This window comes from Notolepis coatsorum (genome assembly GCF_963971535.1).
Source record: "Notolepis coatsorum genome assembly, chromosome: 8".
Lineage (NCBI taxonomy): Eukaryota > Metazoa > Chordata > Actinopteri > Aulopiformes > Paralepididae > Notolepis > Notolepis coatsorum.
In genome coordinates, this window is record NC_140172.1 from 81,984,601 (window position 1) to 82,008,706 (window position 24,106).

At 47.5% G+C, this 24,106-nt stretch overlaps 1 protein-coding gene across 3 annotated transcripts in view; it reads right to left on the bottom strand.

Moving 5' to 3' along the window:
- lamc2 (laminin, gamma 2) overlaps positions 1-24,106 on the bottom strand; it is a 130,088-nt gene that overhangs the window by 78,839 nt on the left and 27,143 nt on the right. For 2 of the 3 annotated variants that reach the window (XM_084320823.1, XM_084320822.1), the window contains exons 4-8: positions 21,710-21,828; positions 21,402-21,533; positions 20,695-20,884; positions 17,733-17,845; positions 2,063-2,275 (exon numbers count right to left, since the gene is read on the bottom strand). In XM_084320823.1, coding sequence (XP_084176949.1) covers positions 2,063-2,275; positions 17,733-17,845; positions 20,695-20,884; positions 21,402-21,533; positions 21,710-21,828 — 767 coding nt within the window. The remainder of the gene's footprint in view (positions 1-2,062; positions 2,276-17,732; positions 17,846-20,694; positions 20,885-21,401; positions 21,534-21,709; positions 21,829-24,106) is intronic. The other variant, XM_084320824.1, reaches the window with a different exon arrangement.

Below are 24,106 nucleotides of genomic sequence, written 5' to 3' on the forward strand. Positions count from 1 at the left end.
GTTTAGTTAGTTAATTTCAATTAAATTCAATTCACTTTATTGATTTAATGTTTTATGCTAATTACATTTTTGTAATTCAGTTCTAATTAATTCCTTTGTCTTACTATTTCTTTCACTATTTGGGCAATTTTACACAATTCCTGTGAGTCTATGGAACACCTCTGTAAGTTTTTTTTCCAAAAAATTCATTGTTTTGTATTTCTAATCATGTACTGTAGAGCAGCACTTTCTGTCCTTCAAGATTCCAAGCTGTTTTTGGCTGGGCTCCGCCCATACTTGCAATGCGCTTTGAGTGACAGTCACCCACCTGCACTGGCAGATACCTTTCTTTGGGGGAGAGAGAGAGTGGGAGAGAGACAGACAGACAGAGAGGCGAGAGAGCGACGTGCGTGTGTGTATGTGTGCTCTGTCACGAGTGTGTGTAAGCAGGGGGAGACAGCTGAGGAGAGATCGCTCCGAGAAACGCAGCGTATGAGCCTCTCTCTCTCTCCCTCTCTCTATCTGTCTCTCCCTCTCTCTCTCCCTCTCTCTCTCTCTTTTGGGGAAGTGCAAGTGTCTTACAGCATTTTTTAATGCTAACCCTAACCCTAACTCACTGTTCAACTTCACTTGCGCATTCGCTTGCGGTCTGCACAAAATAATGGTTGAGCGTGAGTGGTGGAACTAAACCACAGAAGGGGCGGAGGTACGCATATCATTATGCAAATAATTCTGCTTCCGTCACAGGGGACCAAAATTCAGAATGACTTGGTGCAGTAGGGGAGGATCTTGTCTCATCTGAACTGGAAGAATGCGCCAAAATGAGAATTTGAGACAGACAGTGTTGGTACAACCCCACATTGCTAGAAAACAATGCTAAACACTGGAAAAGGCAATTTATAAGATAGTTCCCCTTTAATAATTAATTTAAAAAAAATAAGTTAAGGCTTCAATATTTAAAAATTACAGATAATCAAATTCTCAAAAAGGTTATCGACAGAATGAAATTACAATGCATTAATGTATTCATATGTATTCATACTCAATAATGTACTGTAACAACCAAATAATATGAACGGGATGTCCCGATCGCCTTTTTTTGCTTCCGATCCGATCCCGAGCATGTGATTTTAAATATCTATCGATCCGATCGTTTCCGATCCGATCTTTCACATTAGTAATCAATTTTGACGCATTTTTGTCAGAAACTGGCAGAGCGAGACAAGCCCATCTGTTGCTTATAATAGTCCGGGGCGCGAGAGCGGAGGCTTTTGTTATTACATTCACCCTGAGAAATGTGCTTCTGCTTCATATGAGAAATATTAAAAGTTTCAATATATGTTTGCACATTAGTATACATTCAGTGTTCGACTTACGTAATGGTCCATTCTGGTCTGAAACGCCGACGATAAACCTCAGTCACGTAACGTTATCCTCCAGGTGAAAATTTTGTCTGAAAACTTCGCCTCCAGCCTGCTGCTTCATGAGTTTTTCCTCCACGCGGAATCTCCTCCTTGCAAACATTGCAACTGGCTTGACTTTCTTTTAAAATGCTTAGTTCCAAACCTCTGACATTAAGTCTAGCTGCTCAAGTCAGTGGATATTAACCGTGTTTCGGGAGCGACGTGTTGTTGTTGTGGTCGCGTGTAGCGTGTAGCGTCTAAATTAAAGGGAATGTTTGTTGCAACGGTGAAAATTAAAGGGGAATGTGTTTGTTGTGGATAATTATTCTGCTCTGTGTGACAATAAATACATTAATGATGATATATTATATGTACTTTAAAACCAAAACTAAGGCCTCCGTATGAGTTTAAGACGTGGACATGGTCATGTTTGTTGAATAAAATTTTTCTTTTTTTGACTGCCGATTTTTATTATTATTTTTTCCCGATCCCCGATACTCTGAAAAGCACGTGATCGACGCCGATTCCGATCACGTTATCGGATCGGGACATCCCTAGAACAAATCAATTCAATTAATGAATGAATTCTGAATGAATGAATGTCCATAACTACAACAATAACTCCATAACTTTTGAATGTCTATAACTTTTTGAATGTGCAAAATGGTCTATATTTCCACCTGTCTGTTCACAGCTTCCTCCTGGGCAGACACAAGGTTCACAGAGGCTGAAGGGCCCATCACTAGAGGACCTGTGTTTGTACCCTAAGGCACACCTCTCACAGAACCGGCCCTCGTAGCCCTCAGGGCAGCTGCAGCTCTGGACCCACGTCGCCGGGTTACCGGGTCCCCGACGGGCTGAAACCATGCTGACGTTGTCCAGGTAACCGCGCCCTAGGGAAACATAACATTCCATCCAAATTACATTAATAATTATTAAAATTACAACTCCATGAAATGATGTAGATTATGCTATGAAAATAGGGACTGCTACCTTATAATTTCATTGAGCTGTAATTAACACAACACCTTGTCTTATAGGGACTGCTACCAGTACCTTGTCATTTCATTGAGCTGTAATTAACACAACACATTTACATTTTGTCATTTAGCTGACGCTTTTATCCAAAGCGACTTACATGTTCTGATTACTCATTGACTTTGGAAACATCATAACACCTTGTCTTATAGGGACTGCTACCTTATCATTTCATTGAGCTGTCATTAACACAACACCTTGTCTTATATGGACTGTTACCTTATCATTACATTGAGCTGTAATTAACACAACACAAGGATTCAATGTCCCAGATGACATCTCTGGTAGCCATATTCAAACTAATTTACTCACAATAACTGTTAAAATAAATGAATGTGTGCAAAACTGTTTAGAGTTTTTGGATGTGTGTGAGATTATGTGCAAAATAAATCAGCATTGTTTTTCGATGAAGTGCCCCTTTAAAGAGATGTTATCTTGTTAAACCATTAAATCATACGGTTATCCTATAACCATAGTTATATGAGTATAGCGAGCGCTCTGCACTCAAGTGGAACACATCCCATAGCCAGTCTAATACTGAATAAATGTCTTCACATGTACATCCGCCTGGCCACACCCCCATCCGCTCCTCTACAAAAGCAGGGGTGTGGCCATACTAACAGCTCCTTCCCAAGTCTTTCACCACCGAAGGCGAAGACCATGGGGTCCTCAGTGAGTCCAGCGCAGAGCGCTCGCTATACTCATATAACTATGGTTATAGGATAACCGTATGTTATATATCGTATTAGCTTACGCTCTGCGCTCAAGTGGAACACAGGAGCTGAGCAGAGCGGAAGCTCGACAAATGTACCCGCTGAGGCACCCCACAACCATCAGAACCGGGGTGGACCCGAGCCCCCGGACCCCCCTAGTGGAGGACGGGAGGGAATCGGATCCGACTGTGCGAAGAGGGTTTAGCAACTCAACGCACAGGGTGAGCAGACCGTGGGACTTACCTTCCCACAGAAGAACCCACGACTATACAGGCGCGCAACCCACATGCCACTAGGGAACAAACGGGGGGGAGAAAAAAAAACGTTACAACCCCTAATATCACAGGGTCAAGGTCAAGAACCCAACCCCGTGGCAAGGCCGTAGCAGCGGAGCGCGAAGGAGGACCCAGCCCCAGGAAGGGTCAGGACCCCGCGGAAAAAGGGGGCCTGGTGAGGCCAACGACGCCGCAGCATCGAGACCCCACCAGGCGGTCACTAGTGACACCACCCCCCACATCGCCAGCGTATCGGACAGGGCCCATCCAAGAGCAGGCCCTTCCCCCCTACAGCACGCCGCCCTGAAGCCCTCTAGAGGCTAGACCCCCACAGGGGGACCAGGCAGCGCGCCGGGGAGACAACCCCCAAAGAGGTTGATCCCTCAATCCAGGCAACAGGCCAGAAGGACTCGACCTGTGCCTGGAGCACTGCGGACTAGACAGGCACCTAAGGGGTCTGCTGAAAACAGCACCCCGGCGGAAGGGGCATTCGGTATGCTGTGCACCATGTCGCACTTTGTCGCAGCCTCCACACACAAAAAACCACCCTCTAGAGGAGCCGAGGCAGAGAAGGCTGACATGATTGGCAGACGTCATGAATGGTGCGGGGGCACACTCGCAGGCAGACAGGGTCAAGCCTGGCCTAACCCGAGAGTCGACTCCGCTACCAACACACCTGGAAACCAACGACCACCTAACAGGAGGCGGTTGTTCCTATAACCCCCCAAAGAAAAAACTCCAAAACACAACTGCGGGTATACACCGGCTATACAGCAGTACGAGTGTCTCAGTTCTCAAGAAGGGGTTAACCCAGGCCAACAGGTCGACGAGAACGAGTCCGGACCTGGGCCCGGCGGACCGGGACGTATACAGGGATGCAGTGGAGGTTATTCCATGACAACACGTGAAACACAAATTCACTCATAATTCATAATTATTATTAATTTGCATATATATATATATTTTTTTTATTATTATAAATGTTTTCCTCTATAAAAAAATGCCAGTGAAATTTTTTTTCTTCAAAAATTGCCAAAAGTTACAGCTTTGAGCTCTCTGATCAGGTCTGCAGTCAGTAATGGCTAGCTGTCAATCACTCAGGTGCAACTTTCCCTGCACAGGCTGACCTTATGAATATAATAGCCAATCAAAAAGGCTATTAACGTCATCTAAGCCCGGTCCGTGCAATATTGCTCTTGCCTTTCACGAACGGGGATTGAATGATTGACAGCCTTGAAATCCAATCAGAGAATGCCTGGCATTGCCAATGACTGCGTACCTCTTGGCACTCTTGAAGATCGGGCCAAGCATAGCCAAAATGCAGACCAACTACAGGGAGACCATCAGCCCTGCTGAACGGCTCTGCATTTGTTTGAGGTGAGTAGCTAAACATGAACATTGTCCCTTCAGTCCCTAAGCTAGCTAACCTTACTAACTTAGTTAAAACTCACCAACGTGGCTAGCTAGCTAACGTTACTGAGAACTAGCATCAACGTGGCTATCTGGCTAGCTAGCTAACGTTACTGATAACTAGCATCAACATGGCTATCTGGCTAGCTAGCTAACGTTACTGAGAACTAGCATCAACGTGGCTAGCTAGCTAACGTCACATGTACTTGCAAGTCGAGTTGTGTCTCAATGGTACGCAGGTGGATTACAATAGATTGATTGATAACATTATTAACAGATTGCAGAATGGATACAATACAGTACGGCTCAATACACACAATTGTTAAGGGGATGCAGACCAGAGAAAGACTTTCGTCTTGTTTACATCAGAGTTCTCCTGAGCTAGCCAACGTTACTAAACTAACTTATATAACTAACGTGGCTAGCTAGCTATTTGTCTGTCTCTCTGTCTAGATAGATGCATTAGCTATTTATAGTATATTGATAGGTCTGTGTCTGTCATCTCAATTCAATATTGCCAGAGATAACTTAAACAGTACTGTATATTTGTATATCTTGTATGTCATAAATGCTGGATGAAACAGTACTGTATATCTGTATGTCATAAAAGTCTTGATGAATTGAAAATGGAGGACCCCGATGTAAACAAGATGAAAGTCTTTCTCTGATCAGCATCCTCTTATCAGTTGTTTTGTATTGAGCCGTACTGTATTGTACCCATTCTGCAATCTGTTTATAAAGTTCTCAATCAATCTATTTATTTATCCTGTGGCATTAAGATGCACTCCGACTCGACTAGTTTATTATGCAATTACACGTGCAAACACAGTTCTCTTCTCTAATGTATCTTTTTTATGTTGCAGGTATCTGTCAACTGGAGACTAATTCCGCTCCATCGCCTTCAGCTACAGAGTGGGGTTCTGCACTGTAGCCCGGATTGTGCGGAGTGTGTGTGAGGCCATATGGGAGTGTATGGTCTCCGACTACATGCCCGTACCATATATGATATATAATATTAAAAAAAAAACTATCATACAGAACTTGTAAGTCGCTTTGGATAAAAGCGTCATCTAAATGACTAAATGTAAATATACACTCACTAATCCTCTTCTCCTCCTCTGCTACTCCTCTCTACAGGTACTGCAAAAAGCACACCCCTAAAAGTTAACCCTAAACTCAACCCTAACCTTTAACCTAATATATATACACTCACACACACACTAAACATGGAACCTGCTCCCAGGGACGAGTTCCATTACATATGCAAGACCTTCCAAAAATTATTAATAGCCTACTGCAACCTACACAAGAAGGAGAGCAATGCCAGACAACAACTGGATAAAATCGCACACAGACTCACATTAGTTAACACATTGGCACCGACCCTAACTACCTCTGACTAACTACCCTAACTACCTACTATGCAAAGGCCCACGCAACCGCCCTTGAGGAGCTCCAATATTTCAACACACTGCGCTGGTTAGAGGCCTCAGATGTGGCCATAGCATGGTCCAGACACAGACTAGCAGCCATGGCTCCGGGGGTACTTCAAAACTTTACACAACTAGTCCTAACACTAAAATCAACACACACACGAAACCTAAACCAGACACGGAAGCCCCAAAGAGAAAGCGCCCATCCACACCAAACCCCAATACTAACACGGACGCAGATACACACACGCCAAAAAAGAACCCCAAACACCAGACCACCCCCCTGCCAACACACATAGACACAGGGCTTCCTGAGACCAAACACTTGCCACCTAAAACACACCAACCCAGCCCCCTAACCGATAACATAGGACCAAAATACACAAGACACCTACACCGTGGGGATAAAACCATCTGGACCCTAACACCAACCAGACCCTTCATAGTGATGGGTGATTCTAACTTGGCCAACCTACCCACCATCCACAACAACAGGGTCCAGGTCGACTGCTACCCGGGAGCAAATCTCAAGCATGCGGCCTACATACTTAATATAAATTCACCAATCACATATACCCATCTACTCAATCATGTTTAAAGGTATATATGGTCACTTAAAGTACAACAATACATCTCAATACAACATACACATATATAAAAAATCTAAGTTCACCAATCACACATACCCATATTCTCAATCACCCACTATGTTTACTTAACTGACAGTACCATTCTTTCTTATATGATTTTTAAGGTGTTTTTTAAATGTCTGTTTTTCTTCAACCTTAGTTCTGTTCCGTTAGGGGCTCTGCTTGGCATCACTACTGCACTATCTCGCATATGTGCACGCGCACTGAATAAAGTAAGTAAGTAAGTAAGTAAGTATTTATAAAGCACCTTTCATACATGTCATGTAGCTCAAAGTGCTGTACACAATTATAGGCATATATAACGATAAAAGCAATAAAGTCATAGTGATCAGTTAAGATCAATGTTTAAAAAAAAAAAATAATAATAATAATAATAGTAACGTAAAAATGAAAATAACGTAAAAACAGTCATTTGCTTACCAGTTTGGGAGAACAGGTCCGCACAAACATTTCCGCTCAGTGGCAACCGGAAGTGCACTAAACCAATGCACTTGTATGGTAGGTAGCAATGTTTAGGTCTTATAATGCTAGTGTAGTTACGTTTTTATCAGTGGTCATAGCTGGGTCCATAGTGCTTTACCAAGTCCCATGGATCCATCAGTGGCCGTGTATTGTGTGCGTATGTACCCGTTCGCTCATGTGGTCAGTGGCCAGAGTTGGGTCCACAGGACTTATCCAAGTCCCATGGACCCATCAGTGGCCGCGTCTTGTGGTAGAAAGAAAGAAAAAGAAAAACGTATAAAGAAAACAGTCTAAAGTTTGAAAGTTTGGGAGGTCCGCAAAAACACGCCTTCAGCTCAGAAGCTGAGGCGTGTCAAAAACTTTTGAAAAACTGGAGGCGTGTCTCCTATTGTACCCATTCCTTCATCTAAGAAGTTTGAAAGTTTGGGAGGTCCGCAAAAACACGCCTTCAGCTCAGAAGCTGAGGCGTGTCAAAAACTTTTGAAAAACTGGAGGCGTGTCTCCTATTGTACCCATTCCTTCATCTAAAAAGTTTGAAAGTTTGGGAGGTCCGCAAAAACACGCCTTCAGCTCAGAAGCTGAGGCGTGTCAAAAACGTTTGAAAAACTGGAGGCGTGTCTCCTATTGTACCCATTCCTTCATCTAAAAAGTTTGAAAGTTTGGGAGGTCCGCAAAAACACGCCTTCAGCTCAGAAGCTGAGGCGTGTCAAAAACTTTTGAAAAACTGGAGGCGTGTCTCCTATGTACCCGTTCCTTCATCTAAAAAGTTGGGTCCACAAGGCTTATCCTAGCCTCATGGATCCATCAGGTTTTTCCAAGCCATAACTATTTGTAAGCTAGACTGTATAGGTACGTTTTTAATTTTCCTTTAAAAATGTGTATAGAGCTGGCGTTTCTGATGTGTGTTGGTAGTGTGTTCCATAGTTTTGGGGCATAGTTGGCAAATGCCATACTTCCTATCCTTTTTTGGTTTCTGGGCGTGTCTAGTAAACCTGTAGTGGATGACCGTAGCGTTCTTGAGGGCAGATAACTAACTAGGGAATTTGCTATGTATTTTGGGCCTTGCTCATTAAGAGCTTTATATGTTAGGAAAAGGACCTTAAAATCAATTCTATGAGTTAAAGACCACAAATGTACCTTTAATCCCAATATTTGTCTGACCACACCCCTCATCAGCTTACCTTCATAAGCAGGTGTGTGGTCACCTGCTCTCCTCCTTCTCGCTTTCACCACAAGGAAGAAGTGCCTCGGTAGATCCCCACACTTGACACCATGATGGAAGAAAGGTTTAGGAGCAGCTTTGGGAAACAAGGATACGTTGACATCATATCTTTATTTTCTCTCTCACTATTTTCGAGAAAATACGGCGATATTGTCTTCGTACTGGAGTGTCTGGAAGATGATGATCATTCTAAAAATCCTCCACCGGTTTTCGTATTGGGAGCACGCCGCTGCATGCTTCTCAACTGCAGTTCCTTGCTGTGTTTGTTGGGGTGAAACCTGTCAGGCCACAGCTGAACTGTCGGACACGCCGCTGTTGTGAGAAGCGGTGGGTTTCAGGTTGGGTGAGTACTGTTGCTGGCGGGCTTCACTTGTCTGTTAGTGCTATGGGGGCTACTTGACAATGTTTATGGAAACCGGCCCCAGGCTAGGGTCCTTTGTTCAGCCACCTAGGCGACAGAAGGCCTTGGTCTGAAGACCATTATAGTTTTAACTAGTGGGCCGCGACCATTAACACTGGTGATCCCTGTGTGTTCTGGACGAGTGGACTTCTCTCTGTCACCGTGTTAAGGCCCCATCTTTCATATCCAAATGAGAGTATTCCTTCACGAGGGGATATGTGCATGGATGTGCGATAGCGGCAGATCCATGTTCAAGTCAGCTACACAGGCCAGTTGGTATTGTGCTGATTCCGTCGGGTGTTGGTAAAATCACCGTTGTAAAGCGGTGTTGACATCTTGTTTTCTCTTTTCTCTTAAAAAGTGAGGAGAGGTTCAGAACGGCGGCCTGTCTGGGTGAGTGTTATGTCATTGTTTACATGTTCAGGTGATAGCTGCTTAGCTTACGGTTAGCCAGTCAGCTGTTAACTGCTGCGTTAGCCTGCTGGGATCGCTGCATGGCCTGCTTAGTGGGCCTACTGTTAGCCAGTCAGCTGTTAGCTGCGGGGCTAGCATGTCGTGATCACTAGGTAACGTTAGCTTGCTGCTATAGGCCATGGCCTGGCGCGGGGTAGCTTTAGCTTCTCGCGCGCCGCCGTGAGCTCGCTTCTGGTTGCGTGCGCCGTTAGCTCGGCGTCTCGTGAGCAGGAGCAGTAGCGCCCGAACGGTTGGAGCGGCCGTTAGCTTGATGCTATTCTGTTGAACGTGCTTTGATTTTAACATGTTTTACACTCTTGACTACGACGTCATCCTTGACAGGGGATTTTTCGTCGACCCTGCCCTGAGCCAGGACGGCAAGGTTGCGTCAACAAAGAGGACTGTAGTGCGGGTTGGAGCGGCGACGCTGCCCAGTTCGAACAACACAGGAGCGGCTGTGTTCCTACGGTGTCTGTGACTGCACTTCGCTGATCTACGTTCCGGGTAGGATCAGGTTTGACCAGACCTTATAACACGTCTTCTGGTTTTACTTTTCTAAATGTATTGTGAATAACGATGTTTTTCCCAAAACGTGTGTTGCTGCAATGCATTTAGGATACGACGCGGGTTATGTGTGAGCTGTTTTTGTCACTGGCAGTTAGCTTCTCCGTGCAAATCGGGTTGTTGTTACAGATGTGATAATGATCTGGTTGTTGTGTGAGTAACATCATGTGTGTTGTTATGTACCGTGTACTCACAACTAAGGTAACTAACCTATGAAGCTATGCTTAGTGACAAGTGAGTAAAAGAATGTTCTTTTCTCAGCCTGTGATGACAATGAACAGTGTGCTCACATATTAACAGGTTTTCCTTTTTTAACTGGCCGTATTGAGGGTAAAATAAGAGGATTGTGTTTTCCCCCGGTTCCCTGGGGACTTTTTCATCCTCCTATCTGACATGTTGTGCACTAATTGTGTTTTTTGTGTGCCCTTCTCCTGGAGTAGGCATGTCGGCGTGGTTAGGGCACGGGACTGGTTCTGGTCGCGCTGGTCCGGATCAGTTGAACCCGTTGTCCGCCGGGGATGCAGATCTGCTGTTCTGGTACCCTGAGGGACTTGGGCTTTTTTCAGGGGAAAAAATGCCAGGTCGGTCCGGGTGTCACAGGGTTAAGCGCTATGGAGACCCTGGTTGGGTACGTTTTTACTCAGCACTGTCGTAATGGCTTACGGCCATGCCAACCTGTACACGCTCGATCTCGTCGGATCTCGGCCGCTACACAGGTTGGTCCTGGTTAGTACTTGGTTGGGAGACCGCCTGGGAATACCAAGTACGGTGTGCTTAGGGGCTGGTTCTCCATTCTTTTCCGCTCCTCTCTCACGCATGGCGAAGAGGGGCCTGTGGGGGTGGTTTTTGTCCTCCTCTGGTGGCCCTGTGCTTCCCGTACCGCCAGGCCCGGTCCGAAGTAATGTTTCGTCGACCCGTAGGCCTGGGTTAACCCTTTTTTGGAAACTGAAACACTTGTACTGCGGTATAGCCGGTGTATACCCGCAGGTGTGTTTTGGAGTTTTTTCTTGAGGGGTTATAGGAACAACCACCGCATTGGGTAACACCAAGGTGGTTGATTCCCTGGTGTGTTGGTGCAGTGTCAACTCCCGGGTTCACCGGTTGAGGGTGCCCCTGCACGTTCATGACGTCTGCCAATCGTGTCAGCCTTCTCTGCCTCGACCCCTCTGGGTGGGGGTTTTTAAATGGAGGCTTGGTCATGCAACACCGCCGGCTTACGCTCCTTCCGCCGGGGCGGCTGTGTTCAGCTGTCCCCTCTGGCGCCTGTCTCGTCCGCAGTCTCCAGGCTAGGGTTAATAGCCTGTTGCCTGGTTTTTCCCCGGTGCGCTGCCTGCTTCCGTTGGTTAACCTTTTTTGTGTGCTTACGGCCATGCTGACTGCCTGTTGCAGGGTCGGTGTGCCAGGCGGTGTACTATTGGGGGGGACGGGGCCCGCTCGGCTTACGGCCATACCAACCTGAACACGCCCGATCTCGTCCGATCTCGGAAGCTAAGCAGGTTCTGGCCTGGTTAGTACTTGGATGGGATTCCGCCTGGGAATACCAGGTGCAGTAACTGAGGGGCCTTTGTCCGAATACGCTGGCGATGTGGGGGGCGGGGCACTACGTGCCCACCTGGTGGGGTCTTGATGCTGGCATCATGGACTTCTCCGGGCCCCCATTCCAGGGAGTCCAGTCCTTTTGGTGGGTCTGGGTCTTCCTTCGCGCTCCGCTGCTACGGCCTTGCCACGGGGTTGGGTTTGCCCTTGACCCCGTGATTCTGGGGGCAGTAACGAGGTTGTTCCTCCGTTCGTTCCCGGGTGGCATGCGGGTTGTGCGTGTGTGTAGTCGTGGGGTCAGGCCACGGTCTGCTCACCCTGTGCGTTGAGTTGCTTGAGTGCCTCTTCGCACGGTCGGGTCCGTCGCCCTCCCGTGAAGCCCCTAATAGGGGGGATGCCCTCCATTAGGGGGGGTCGGGGGGGCTCGGCCCTCCCTGTTCTGATGGTTGTGGGGGGCTGTCAGCGGGGTGTATTTGTCAGCCAGCGGCTCCGCTTGGCCTCCCCTTGTGCAGTAGTGATGCCAAGCAGAGCCCCTAACGGAACAGAACGTTAGGTTATGGCTATAACCAAGTTCTGTTAGTTAGGGGTGACGCTTGGCATCAGACGGCCGCTGCAGCCCTTGATCTCACCTTATGGTGAAAGCTTGGGAAGGAGGAGAGCAGGTGACCACACACCTGCTTATGAAGGTAAGCTGATGAGGGGTGTGGTCAGACAAATATTGGGATTAAAGGTACATTTGTGGTCTTTATTCAGTGCGCGTGCACATATGCGAGATAGTGCAGTAGTGATGCCAAGCGTCACCCCTAACTAACAGAACTTGGTTATAGCCATAACCTAACGTTAATGCAGGTGGTAAGGAATTCCATGCAGTCATTGCTCTATACATCACAGTCCTTTTCATTGCATTTGTTCTTGGCATCTTTACAGTACATATTTCCATTGCCACATGCCTGGTGGAGTACAGGTAGTACAGGTAGTAAAAACAGGTAGTAAAAACAACACAAGCAGTGTAAACAAAATAAGTCAATATAATTTACTATCTAACTAACTGAAATATACAGTATTCACTCACAGTATCACGTAAGGTGCAGTATGCATAAGGTAGTGTTATAATTTACTATCTAACTAACTGAAAGAAATATACATACAGTATGGTAGAATGGAGAATTGAAAATTATCATCTTTGGCTACATCCACATTGTATAAATGCTATTTGTGATAATGGCTAATATGCTTTTATGCCTTTTATGTTTTCCCAGATGAAATTACCTGTGTCCAATACCAGTCTTGGTCTCTCCTGGAGAAGAAACAGACCCCTGTGTCCCTCCCTCAACTGTCCACCTGAAAAAGAGGTCACCCAAATCCCCAGTCCCTCCCTCAATTCAGAGCACTGTGAGTATTTACTGATAACTGTTTAGAGGGGGATGTTTTAAAAATATAATTTCTGCTCAATTTGGTCAGCAGCTGCCACTGGCTGTCACCTAATATGATTTCATCTGGTCAGGTGCGCTGTCACCTAATATGTTTTCATCTGGTCAGGTGCGCTGTCACCTAATATGTTTTCATCTGGTCAGGTGCGCTGTCACCTAATATGTTTTCATCTGGTCAGGTGCGCTGTCACCTAATATGTTTTCATCTGGTCAGGTGCGCTGTCACCTAATATGTTTTCATCTGGTCAGGTGCGCTGTCACATAATGTTAATATGGTCCACTGACCACTGACACACAGTGGGGGATGTTTTAAAAACATTATTTAATATATAATATAATAATTTGTGCTTCACCTAAAAATTTGGTCAGCAGCCTCCACTGCAGGGATGCCAGAGGGGCACGAAACCCACCTCGATAGCCCCCTCCCAGCCCCGCCAAGCAGGAGAAGAGAGGGGCGAAAAAAGAATGGAGAAGGACCAGGCTCCTTTAGCACAGCGCAAGGTACAACACAATATGGACCAAGCAATAGTGAAGGATAACACGCAGTGATATAACCACGAACACCTCCATAACATCAACCCCTGCAACGCCCGGGCCAACCCGGCATTTTCCCCCCGAAAAAGCACAAGTCCTTCAGGGTACCAGAACAGCAGATCTGCGCCCTGGCGGACAACAGGTTAACTGACCTGGTCCGGTGCGACCAGAACCAGTCCCATGTCCTAATCACGCCACCATCCCCAGTCCTAAGAGGGGGGTAGGTACGCGTGTCGATCTAAAACATCACAGAGGGCACCACCAAGACGGTCAGAACATAAAAGCACTGCGCCCGGTGGCCCACCCCAAAAGCGTGAGACCCCTCCGCCAATGCTCTGATCTATTCCGTTATCTCCCCCCAGAGATGAACGAGAATTCATCGAGACTAACCCAGTACACAGGCGCTCGGAAGAGACAAACTCCATCCCAGTTGCCCCATGAAAACGCTGTTACAATGAAATGAGCAACCAAGGCGCGCAAGCCCATGCGTGATTCCACACGGAAGCACCCAGGGCCAGCACTATGTACACGTTGAGACCCAAAACATATCAATGGTAATTCTAACAAGAACCCAGATAACGTTCCCTCCAAGCCGCCTGGGAGAGTGGCAGGAAGCCGGCCAAGAGACACAGATATGGGTCGCATATGACGTGTCTGAGGGAAAAACACCCCTGTCAAACCTACTCTGTATAAAAGAGAGGAGACAGGGAACCCCCAGAGAGACTTCCCACGTGAGTAACAATTTGAAAAGATATATGTAACATTGAGCTACGTGACCAAAAGCTCAAGACATATGAATTCCGTGACCCACCTGGCCAAAAAAGGCGTGGGACCAGGGAACTCCCCCCCCCCCCCCCTCTCCCTACCCTGTGACGCGCTGACCAAACAGTGCGACAGGAAGCCCGAAGGACAGAAGGCCCAACCCCCTGACCGATCAGAAAAAAGGGGAGGAGGGGTTTATCAGTTCACCCCCTCATGACCCCACACCCCGGATACGATGAAAAACAACCAGCAGCGATGATAACCGCGTAGCCAGCATGCTATATGAAAAGCGTATATCCACAAGGATAAGCTAAACCAATACACACCAGCCACAGACGATAACTCGTCTGCGAACGGGTTTTATATACAAGGATGTAGGCTCATGTGCGAACACGTCACCCGTGTTATGTTTTAAGAAAAAACACATACGTTTAAGAGAGGGTCAAGACGTCGGTACAAGCTACATATACGAGCACTTCTGTAGGCTAACACTCTAACCAAGTTGTGGACTCGATGCCATGTTTCCAATGTAACAGAATACACACAACCCCCTCAGACAAACGATAACATTTACCACTATAAGAAGAACACCGACTTCTTCATGATGAGGGAAGACAAGTCTTTCGACCGAGTGCTAGCCACAGGCCTTGCCAAGCACATATATACATAGCGACCAGAACGATTTATAAAAAAACTGTCCTACTCACTTAAACAACACACAACCCCACAGCTAGGTGAGGGTTTATACACCGTATCCCCAATATATAACAGTAAATAAAAACACAGTTTGTAACAAAAAACAGTCCCTCACCAGGAGGGACCTTTTATTTAGTAACAAAAATCATATGTTGGGGCGGGGATGGGAACAGGGGTAATCAGGGAAGAGTCACTAGCGGCGCCTGCCGCGTGCAGTGCGGAGCTTGCCCCCACGGGGAGCCGGCCCGGAGGGACGGTTCTGGGGCGCCTGGTCACGTCGATCCCTACCGTCACCTCCGGGCGTGGGGCGGCTGGCTGCGGCGGACGAGGCACTCCCTCCACTCCTGGCCTTCTTGGACGAAGGCCCAGCAGCAGCGGCGGTGGTGGCGGTGGCAACGGTCGCGGGCCTCTGCCGGCATTGTTTCCATCGGCCATCACCGGTGGCATCGGGTCGGGGAAAATGGGGTTGGAGCACAGCGCGCTCCTCCTCCATCTCTCTGCAGGAAGCCGTCATCTGCTGCATGGCCGACCCGAAGAGCCCAGCATCGGAGAGGGGGGCCGTGAGCAGGGGAATCCTCTTCTGTTCAGGCACCCGTGCCTGCTCCAGCCAAAGGTGGCACTGGGACAGAGTGGCCAGGGCGTGCCCCTTCCCGGCGGCTATCGCCTGCAGCTGGGTAAGGTGCAGGATGGCTCCAGCCGCCTGCGCGTGAAGGTACTGTTGATGGTCGTCCAATACCGACCCGCCCGCCATCATCCCCGCGATGTTGGACGTCGCAGCTAGGCTCTGAGTTGCGGTGATGTATGCCTGGTCACTCCAGTTAGCCATCTGCCTAGCCGATTTCCCTTGGGGAACCGGCTTCCGCAACGGCTCCCACACCACTTCGGGACAAAGAATGGATGTCATCGGGCTATCAAGCCAAGGCACCCCGTCCTTTAGTCCCTGGACCAAACCCTCCACCCGCGTGACTGGCACGTAGGCGGGGGTAAGGCCAGTGATGCGGGAGATTACCTGTCACTGTTTCACGTAGGCCTCCATTGACGGGAAGAATGGGCAGACAACGCCCGTCTCTCTCACAGGACGACGTTGCCAGAGATTACCTATCATGTCATCAGGAACAGGTGCAGGCAGAGGCTGCGACGGACGCCATGAGCTCGGGGAACAAGGCACGCAACTCCCCTTGCGCACCTCCCTCCATGTCGCCCGCGTCCCTCACGTACGGGAGGCTGCCATGTCGGGCGCCACCATCCGACACGGCAGATAGCTGGGCATCTTGTCTCAGGGTCGGAGGTTCTAACCCAACACTGGAGAACAAGGGACCCCAAGGAGACGCAACACTTCCTGCCACACCCCGAGGGGGAGAATGATACGAATCCATTGGGGCATCAAACAAGAGCGCTCTCGCCCCATCCATGTGATCCTCAGTTTCCATCAGAAACGGAGACAGGGCAGGCGGTTAGGTGGTCGAGCGGAGATTGCGTTCGTCACCAGCCCCGGAGCTGTGAGCTTGGTTCGCCTGTTCGAATCCAGCTCACAGCTCCGGGGTTGTCACCAGCTTGGCTGGCCGTCTGCACTGATACAATTGGCTGTATCAGAGGGTGGGAGAAGCTGGCGGGGTGGGTCCGGGTCGTTGTAAACAGCGACTCCTACAGTTCGGTCGGGGCGCCTGCTAAGCGCGGATTGGACGTGAGGGGGATAGTGTGGTCCTCCCACACGCTACGCCCTCTCAATGAGAATCCGCGCTGCCAGGTGAAAAGAAGCGGTGATTGGCTGGACGTGTGTCGGAGGAAGCACGTGGTAGCCTCCACTCTCCCAAATGATCTGACTGTGGGGGGTAAAGCGCAGCGACCAGGAAGGGACTGGGAATTGGCATACGACTAACATTGGGATGGGAGAAAATCGGAGGAAAATGGAGGGGGGAAAAGACAAATAAAAAAAATTAAAAAAAAACGGAGACAGGGCAAGAGCTGTCGGCTCCAGTACCTCCCCAAAGCCAGGCCGTTTGCCCCTGCAGCTCGCCGCCCTACGACGGGAGCGAGCAGAGGCAAAGAGCCTGCGTCGCAAATCCCCAGGCACCAGAGGAGCTGTCGGCCTGTCGGCCGACCGTCCACTGGCGGGGGAACCAGGGCCGGAACTAGGCCATCTCACGGGAGACAGCGGTTCAACGGCCCCTCGGAGAGGCAGACTCACCACTGGGTGCCGCTCGGGTGTATCTGACTGCCACAACCGTGGAGTCAGAGCAGCCCCACGACGCACGGCGGATGCGGCAATGGAGAAACGCCGTGAATGGTGACGTTGTGAGCGTTCAAACCCCACGAAGGTGCAGACATTATGACTTAGCTTTTCTTGAAAATTGGCAAGAGAGAGAAAAAATAAGATACAATGTCCACGTAGCTCCTTTCCAACAACTATTTCGCCACTAAACTCAAGTGGTGTATACAGACACTTGTCGGTGGTGAAAATAGGGAAGGAGCTGTTAGTATGGCCACACCCCTGCTTATGTAGAGGAGCGGATGGGGGTGTGGCCAGGCGGATGGGTGTGTACATGTGAAGAAATGTATTCAGTATTAGACTGGCTATGGGATGTGTTCCACTTGAGCGCAGAGCGTAAGCTAATACGTTATATAACAGTTGTTTTTGTGTATTGTCGTAACTAACCAATTTTGTTCTAAAGCACTTACTGCCGTTTTCAATACACACAAAAAAATTATTCTAGGACAACCTATTAAATGTATTGCTTGACATGTATACATTTGATTGAAATGAGTGCTCACCGTTTTCTCCAAATGTCGCACGGATTTTGATGGCAGTCACGTTATGAAGGAGTGTTTGGAACTGGAAGCGTGAAAGGTGAGGCCTCCATTTGCTGGCTGGATGCTCATCTAGTCTGTTATTGAGGGACAGATAGACAGAGTCCATAAATGAGCAAAACTAATAAATAAAGTTCTACTAAATTGAATTGAAATGGAAGAAAGGTTTATCTAACCACACCTTATTGTTAATAATAATAATAATAATAATAATAATAATAATAATAATAATAATAATAATAATAATAATAAATAATAATAATATAATAATAATATATTACATTTCTATAGTTCTTTTCTAGAATTTCACTTTACACTAAAAGGTAAATGGTGCATTTATATAGCAGCTTTATCCAAAGTGCTTTAGAATTTGTTTAACCCATTCACTCACACATTCACATACCGATGGAGGAGGCAACCATGCAAGGTGCACTGCCAACCTGCTCATCGGGAGCAGTTGGGGGTTAAGTGTCCGCCCTACACTGGCTTCCTATTCAAGCCCGATCTGACTTGGATCTGAAGTGCTACTCCTCACCTACAAAATTTTAAATGGGCTTGCACCGCTCTATCTATCCGATCTCATCTCCCGATACTCGCCCGCTCGTGCTCTGCGCTCACAAAATGCGGGGCTTCTATCGATTCCTAGGGTTAAAAAGAAATCCGCCGGCCACAGAGCCTTTGTCTACCGCGCTCCCTACCTGTGGAACAAATTACCTGCCGTCGTCAGGGGCGCCTGCTCTGTCGAAGCTTTTAAATCCCTGCTTAAGACCCACTTTCTCTCTCTCCTTCAACCTACCCTGATCTCACCTGGTCGGGGACTGACCTTTAGATTAATCTGTCTAGTTTAGTTAGGATGTCATTTTCTCCCATGTCTGCTATCTGCAGACATGGGAGAACCTTTTGGCCTCTGTCTCTGTCTCGGCCGGTCCGTGGAATGGCTTCGTGCTGCCTTCTGTCTGGCCTGCAGTGCTGAACCTTCTGAGTGGCTCTCCTGCCCCCACGGGGCGTGCGGCCCTGGGCTGTTGTCTCGTATTTCACCCTGTGTCCATACGCTTGCAGTGGTTCTATCTATTGCTCTATTTCACAATTTTCTTGTATACTGTGGTACTGCTGTCGCCATGTGTGCATGTGCTCGCTGCATGTATATGTTGCTCCATCTCCGCCCACTACAAACACACTCTAATCCCTGTCCCAACCCCCCCCTGTCCCTATCCCCCCCCATCTCTCTGAGTGCTTGTCTCGTAGTGCTGACCAAGGTGATGGATGTCTCAGGGTCTTGGCCAAGATTGCAGTGACTGCTCTATGTGCACCACCGAGGCCATGGATCAGCTCCTTACCGCCTTCTGTCCGTGGTCTGTCAACATGGTTTGTGGTCTGTCAACGTGGTTTCATTGCTGGGTTAAGTACTTCAATCCTATTCACATAATATGCTTACTTCATATATATTCTATTCACATATATGCTTACCACTTGTATCTATTGCTATGTCCGCCCACTACAATCACGCGAGCTGTCTAACGCCTGTCCCGTCTCCCTGTCTCCCTGTGAGTTGCTGTCCCGGAGTGTTGACCGGAGTGTTTGGACGTCCTGTGTTGAAGACCGGGAGGATGCGACCCTCTCTGCGTGCCCTCCTGTCTCCCTGTCTCCGGCTGTCTCGTAGTGATGACCGGAGTGCTGGACGTCCCGCAATGATGTCGGGGGGGTTGCGACCCTCTCTGCGCCGCCGCCTATCTCCCTGTATCCGGCTGTCTCGGAGCGATGACCGGAGTGTTGAACGTCCCGTGAATAAGACGGGGAGGACGCGACCCTCTTTGCGCCGCCCCTGTGCCTCAAATAGATCCGCTATCAGCTCTATCTTTAATCTTTCAACATTTTCTGTTGCTATCGCTATCAGCTCTATCTTTAATTTTTCAAAATGTTCAGTTGCTATTGCATGCACTCATCTGTGTTTCACTACACACATGAGTGCATGCTTACCAACTGTCAGTCTGCAACACTACTATCACAGACATCTAAGAAGGGAGATCCCCCTTGAATGGCCCTTCTAAGGTTTCTCTCCTCCACACTGCCTGTGGTGCATTTTTTCCTATTGTTAGGTTTTAGTGAGTTTTTCCTTACCTTCGCGTGGGTATGTCTGGGAGTGTTTGCATTCATTCATTTATTTTGCATTTATTTTAAATTTGTTGGACCTTATGGTGTTCTTGTTTTGTTCTTGACTTATTGTTATGTTTCTTCTTGACTTGTTTAAAGAAGACGTGTCCGGCCATGGGACATTAACGTGTGTTGTCGGACCTTACAAATAAATTTGATTTGATTTGATTTGATTTGCTCAAGGACACTTCGTCATGCTGCCCGGTAGGAGCGGGAATCAAACCAGGAACCTCCAGATAACCAGACGACTACTCTACCTACCAAGCCACTGTTGCCCCGAAGCGTCATTCATAACGTTGACATTCAAATTTAACGTTGACATTCAAATTCTAAATCAACATTAAAATTTGTATTATAATAAATTTTTTATGTGTCTATTTATTCTGTTTAAACCAATCAGGTTTTTCTTCACAGTTGCAGATAAAGATTAGGCTACACTAATATTATAGTAATATTATCTGCATCCGCTTGGCGCTCGGTGCTCCATCAATACGTCACCATCACTTTCGTACCAACCGTGCCCTTATTGGATTATTTATGTTGACGTAAGTGATGAGTTATATTCATTAAAGAAAGTTGATTTAATTTGAAAAAAATACTAATTTAATCAGATTAATCACTTTATTCAAATTGAGGATTTTGTTTAATAAAGAAAATCTGATTATGTCATAAAATATAACGACAGACATTCGAAGCTTCATTCGAAAACTTCAATAGAAGCTTCGAATGTACAAATAAATTACATTTGGTACAGCCTTAGTTGTAACCTTCTCACCTGAACGTGTAGGTGATCTTCTTGCCGCAGGCGACGATGGAGCGCAGCTCCCCCAGAGAGGCGGCCACTCGTAGGCCCGAGCCCTCCAGGACCACGTCGTTGGTGGAGGGGTGTCTGACCCCACGGTCCAAGCGCAGGGAGAAGGACAGGTTCTGGCCATAGCTTAGCAGCTGGTCACCCAGGTAGGATGCTAGAGAGGGGATCGTAGGGTCATTCAGTAATACAACTGAACTTGATCTTAAAAGGTGCACTATGTAGTTCCGGGAGAGTCAGATAAATCTACAGTTTGCAATGAATCAACTAAGGAGAGAAGAGGAGAGGAGAGGAGAGGAGAGGAGAGGAGAGGAGACAAGAGAAGAGAAGAGAAGAGAAGAGAAGAGAAGAGAAGAGAAGAGAAGAGAAGAGAAGAGAAGAGAAGAGAAGAGGAGGAGGGGAGGGGAGGGGAGGGGAGGGGAGGGGAGAGGAGAGGAGAGGAGAGGAGAAGAGAAGAGAAGAGAAGAGAAGAGAAGAGAAGAGAAGAGAAGAGAAGAGAAGAGAAGAGAAGAGAAGAGAAGAGAAGAGAAGAGAAGAGAAGAGAAGAGAAGAGAAGAGAAGAGAAGAGAAGAGAAGAGAAGAGAAGAGAAGAGAGGAGAGGAGAGGAGAGGAGAGGAGAGGGGAGGGGAGGAGAGGAGAGGAGAGGGGAGGGGAGGGGAGGGGAGGGGACTCACCAGGGGCGTAGAGATACACTGGCAGACTGGTCTTGGAGATGACCTCGACGTCCCGGTGCGTCAGGGACCAGCGGAAGTGAATCTGGGACGTGGTCACGCCCTGGGCTGTGGCAGCCCACCAGCCCTCTGGACCTGGAGGTGGGAACAATGATTTTTGACTTAGATGTCTAAAAGACTGGTCTGGTCCTTTAAAGACAGTAGAACGATGTATCACATCCACAATCCCAGACATTGTGGGTTTTATATAAATGGATTTATACTGTTATGGTTTCTCCATCTGCAGGGTTCTGAATGATGGTGAAGTTTACCATCAGTGAACGTGGAGGCGATGGTGTGAACGGAATAACCCGGGGCCAGGGAGCAGCTGCTGGTGTGGCCATAGCAGAAGCAGGACAGAGAGGGCTCTGTGTGGTCCGTCTTCTGCCTGCTGTACACACAAACACACCATGGTTAGAAGCAGAGAGAAGCAGGTACATTGTGATAGAGTACAGAGAGAAGCAGGTACTTAATGATACAGTACAGAGAGAAACAGGTACTTAATGATACAGTAAATAGAGAAGCAGGTACAGTATAGAGAAACAGGTACAGTACAGATACAGTACATAGAGCAGGGGTGGCCAACCCGCGGCTCGCGAGCCGCATGTGGCTCTTTGCCCGTCAATGTGTGGCTCTTCCATCAAAAAGAAAAATATATATAAATAAAATAAAATAATATTTTTTATTTTTTTTATTTTGTATGTCACTCATTCCATAAGGACGTAGAATAAACATTTACAGATTTTTTTTTAAATGGTCCATTTGCATGTTCTTGGTATCTGAATCTAGGGACATCTATGGATCTCAGGGAATGTATTCCCAGTGTCAGAAATAGTGTGTCTGTTACTAGGCTTGAGTAAAAATGTAATGAACCAAAGGAGAATATCAATTTTATTTAAACATTTTTTTTATCTTTGACTGTGAATAACACCATGCTAAAATTTACCAGACCTGAAAATTCTAAGCAAATTAATAAAGGGAAGATGATTAAACAGAAGGTTTTGTACAGTACTGAATTCTGCCATCTTCTTTATAATGTAAATTTCTCCACCATTTTTCATCATATTACAACACCGTTTTTGCTAGACGTTCACAGAAAGGTAGAGAAACTAACTGAGTTCTGTTTTATGGCAATAACGTTCAAAATAAGAGAAATAAAAAAGTAAATCCAGAAGTCAGATGATTGACAGGGGCTGGCGTGAGCTGGGTAGGGTAGTTTTTCAAAATTTGAAAGCCCTGAGTCTCTTCCTTCAAAAGACTACACTCACTTTTAGCTGCTCCACTTCCTCCTGTCAATATGCGCCGGTTTCCGACTCAATGCCCTGAGATTTCTTATATTTCACTAATAACAGTTAAAATCATTGGTAAACAAACGTAATGCTGAAAATATACACTTTTACTGTATATCTCTGGCTTAAGGTGTGAGGATTGGCCCATTCCCGCCACACGCTTCAAGGTACTGTGAGGAGGATTGGCTCATTGCCACCACACGCTTCTAGGTCAAGTACCAATTGCCGTCACGCACCTGTCGGTTGTTTGTAATCAGCGCCCAGAGCCCTTCATATACTCGGGTCTTTCTTTCAATCATTGTCGGGTCGTTTTGGATTACCACTGCTACTGCCTGTTCCCCCCGTTGTTGTGCCTCGTCTGTTTTTCTTCAGGACGTCCATGGAAGTCGCCGCTGTTGTGTATCTCTATCATCCGTTGGAGCTGTGCCTCGTTGCCCGCTTTGCGCATTTGCGCTTTGGTGAGTTTTTGGAACGAACCTTTTGGATTCTCTGTTTTCTGTGTGTTTGGATAACACTGAAGATTTGCCGTTTTTGTTTTGTACTGGACTCAGCTAAACTTGTGTGTTGGTAACACCGAAGATTAAGTCACGTGGGATTGTACTGGGCTCAGCTAAACTTGTGTGTTGGTAACACTGAAGATTAAGTCACGTTGTGTTTATACTGGACTCAGCTAAGGAGGACGGGACTGCCTCTGTATTCCGTTGGCTTGTTTATTGACCACTCTCTCTCTCTCCGTTCCTCCCCGAGTTGGATCCTGGAGTAGCTGCAGAGCCGCAGAGGCAGTGGCGCTACGCCGCTTCTCCATCTCAATACCGGGAGTAGCTGCAGAGCCGCAGAGGCAGTGGCGCTACGCCGCTTCTCCATCTCTATACCGGGACGATCTGCAGAGCCGCAGACAACTCTGCCAAGAACATTCTCCCCTTTGTTGTTCTTTTTGTTATTTCGCTCATTCCTGTTTCAGAAATAAATACGCCCTAGTCTTTGGCTAACTCTGAACTACCTGTCTGTGCCGTGCTGTTGGGGTCGGTTTCAAACCACAACATTACGACCCGACCATGACGACCCCAGCCGACACAGACAGGGTCAAGGCAGCGTTGGCGGTCCAGATCGAATTGACCAACGACCACAGCCTACAGTTAGGTGCGGCTGCGGCTGCTGTGCAGGACCTCCGGGCTCAGGTCCAGCCTATTCAGGAGTCCCTTAGCTCTCTGGCTACCCTGCAGACAGCCCAGGGTAATCAGCAGGCTGATATTCTGCACCAACTACAGACGTTGAGTGAAGCATTTAACGCCCTGCTTGTAACCCCACCTACTCCAGGAGTCTCGGCCAGAGCACCACCCGCAGCCGTGGCGTACCCCGCGCCTCCCGACCTCGCACCTC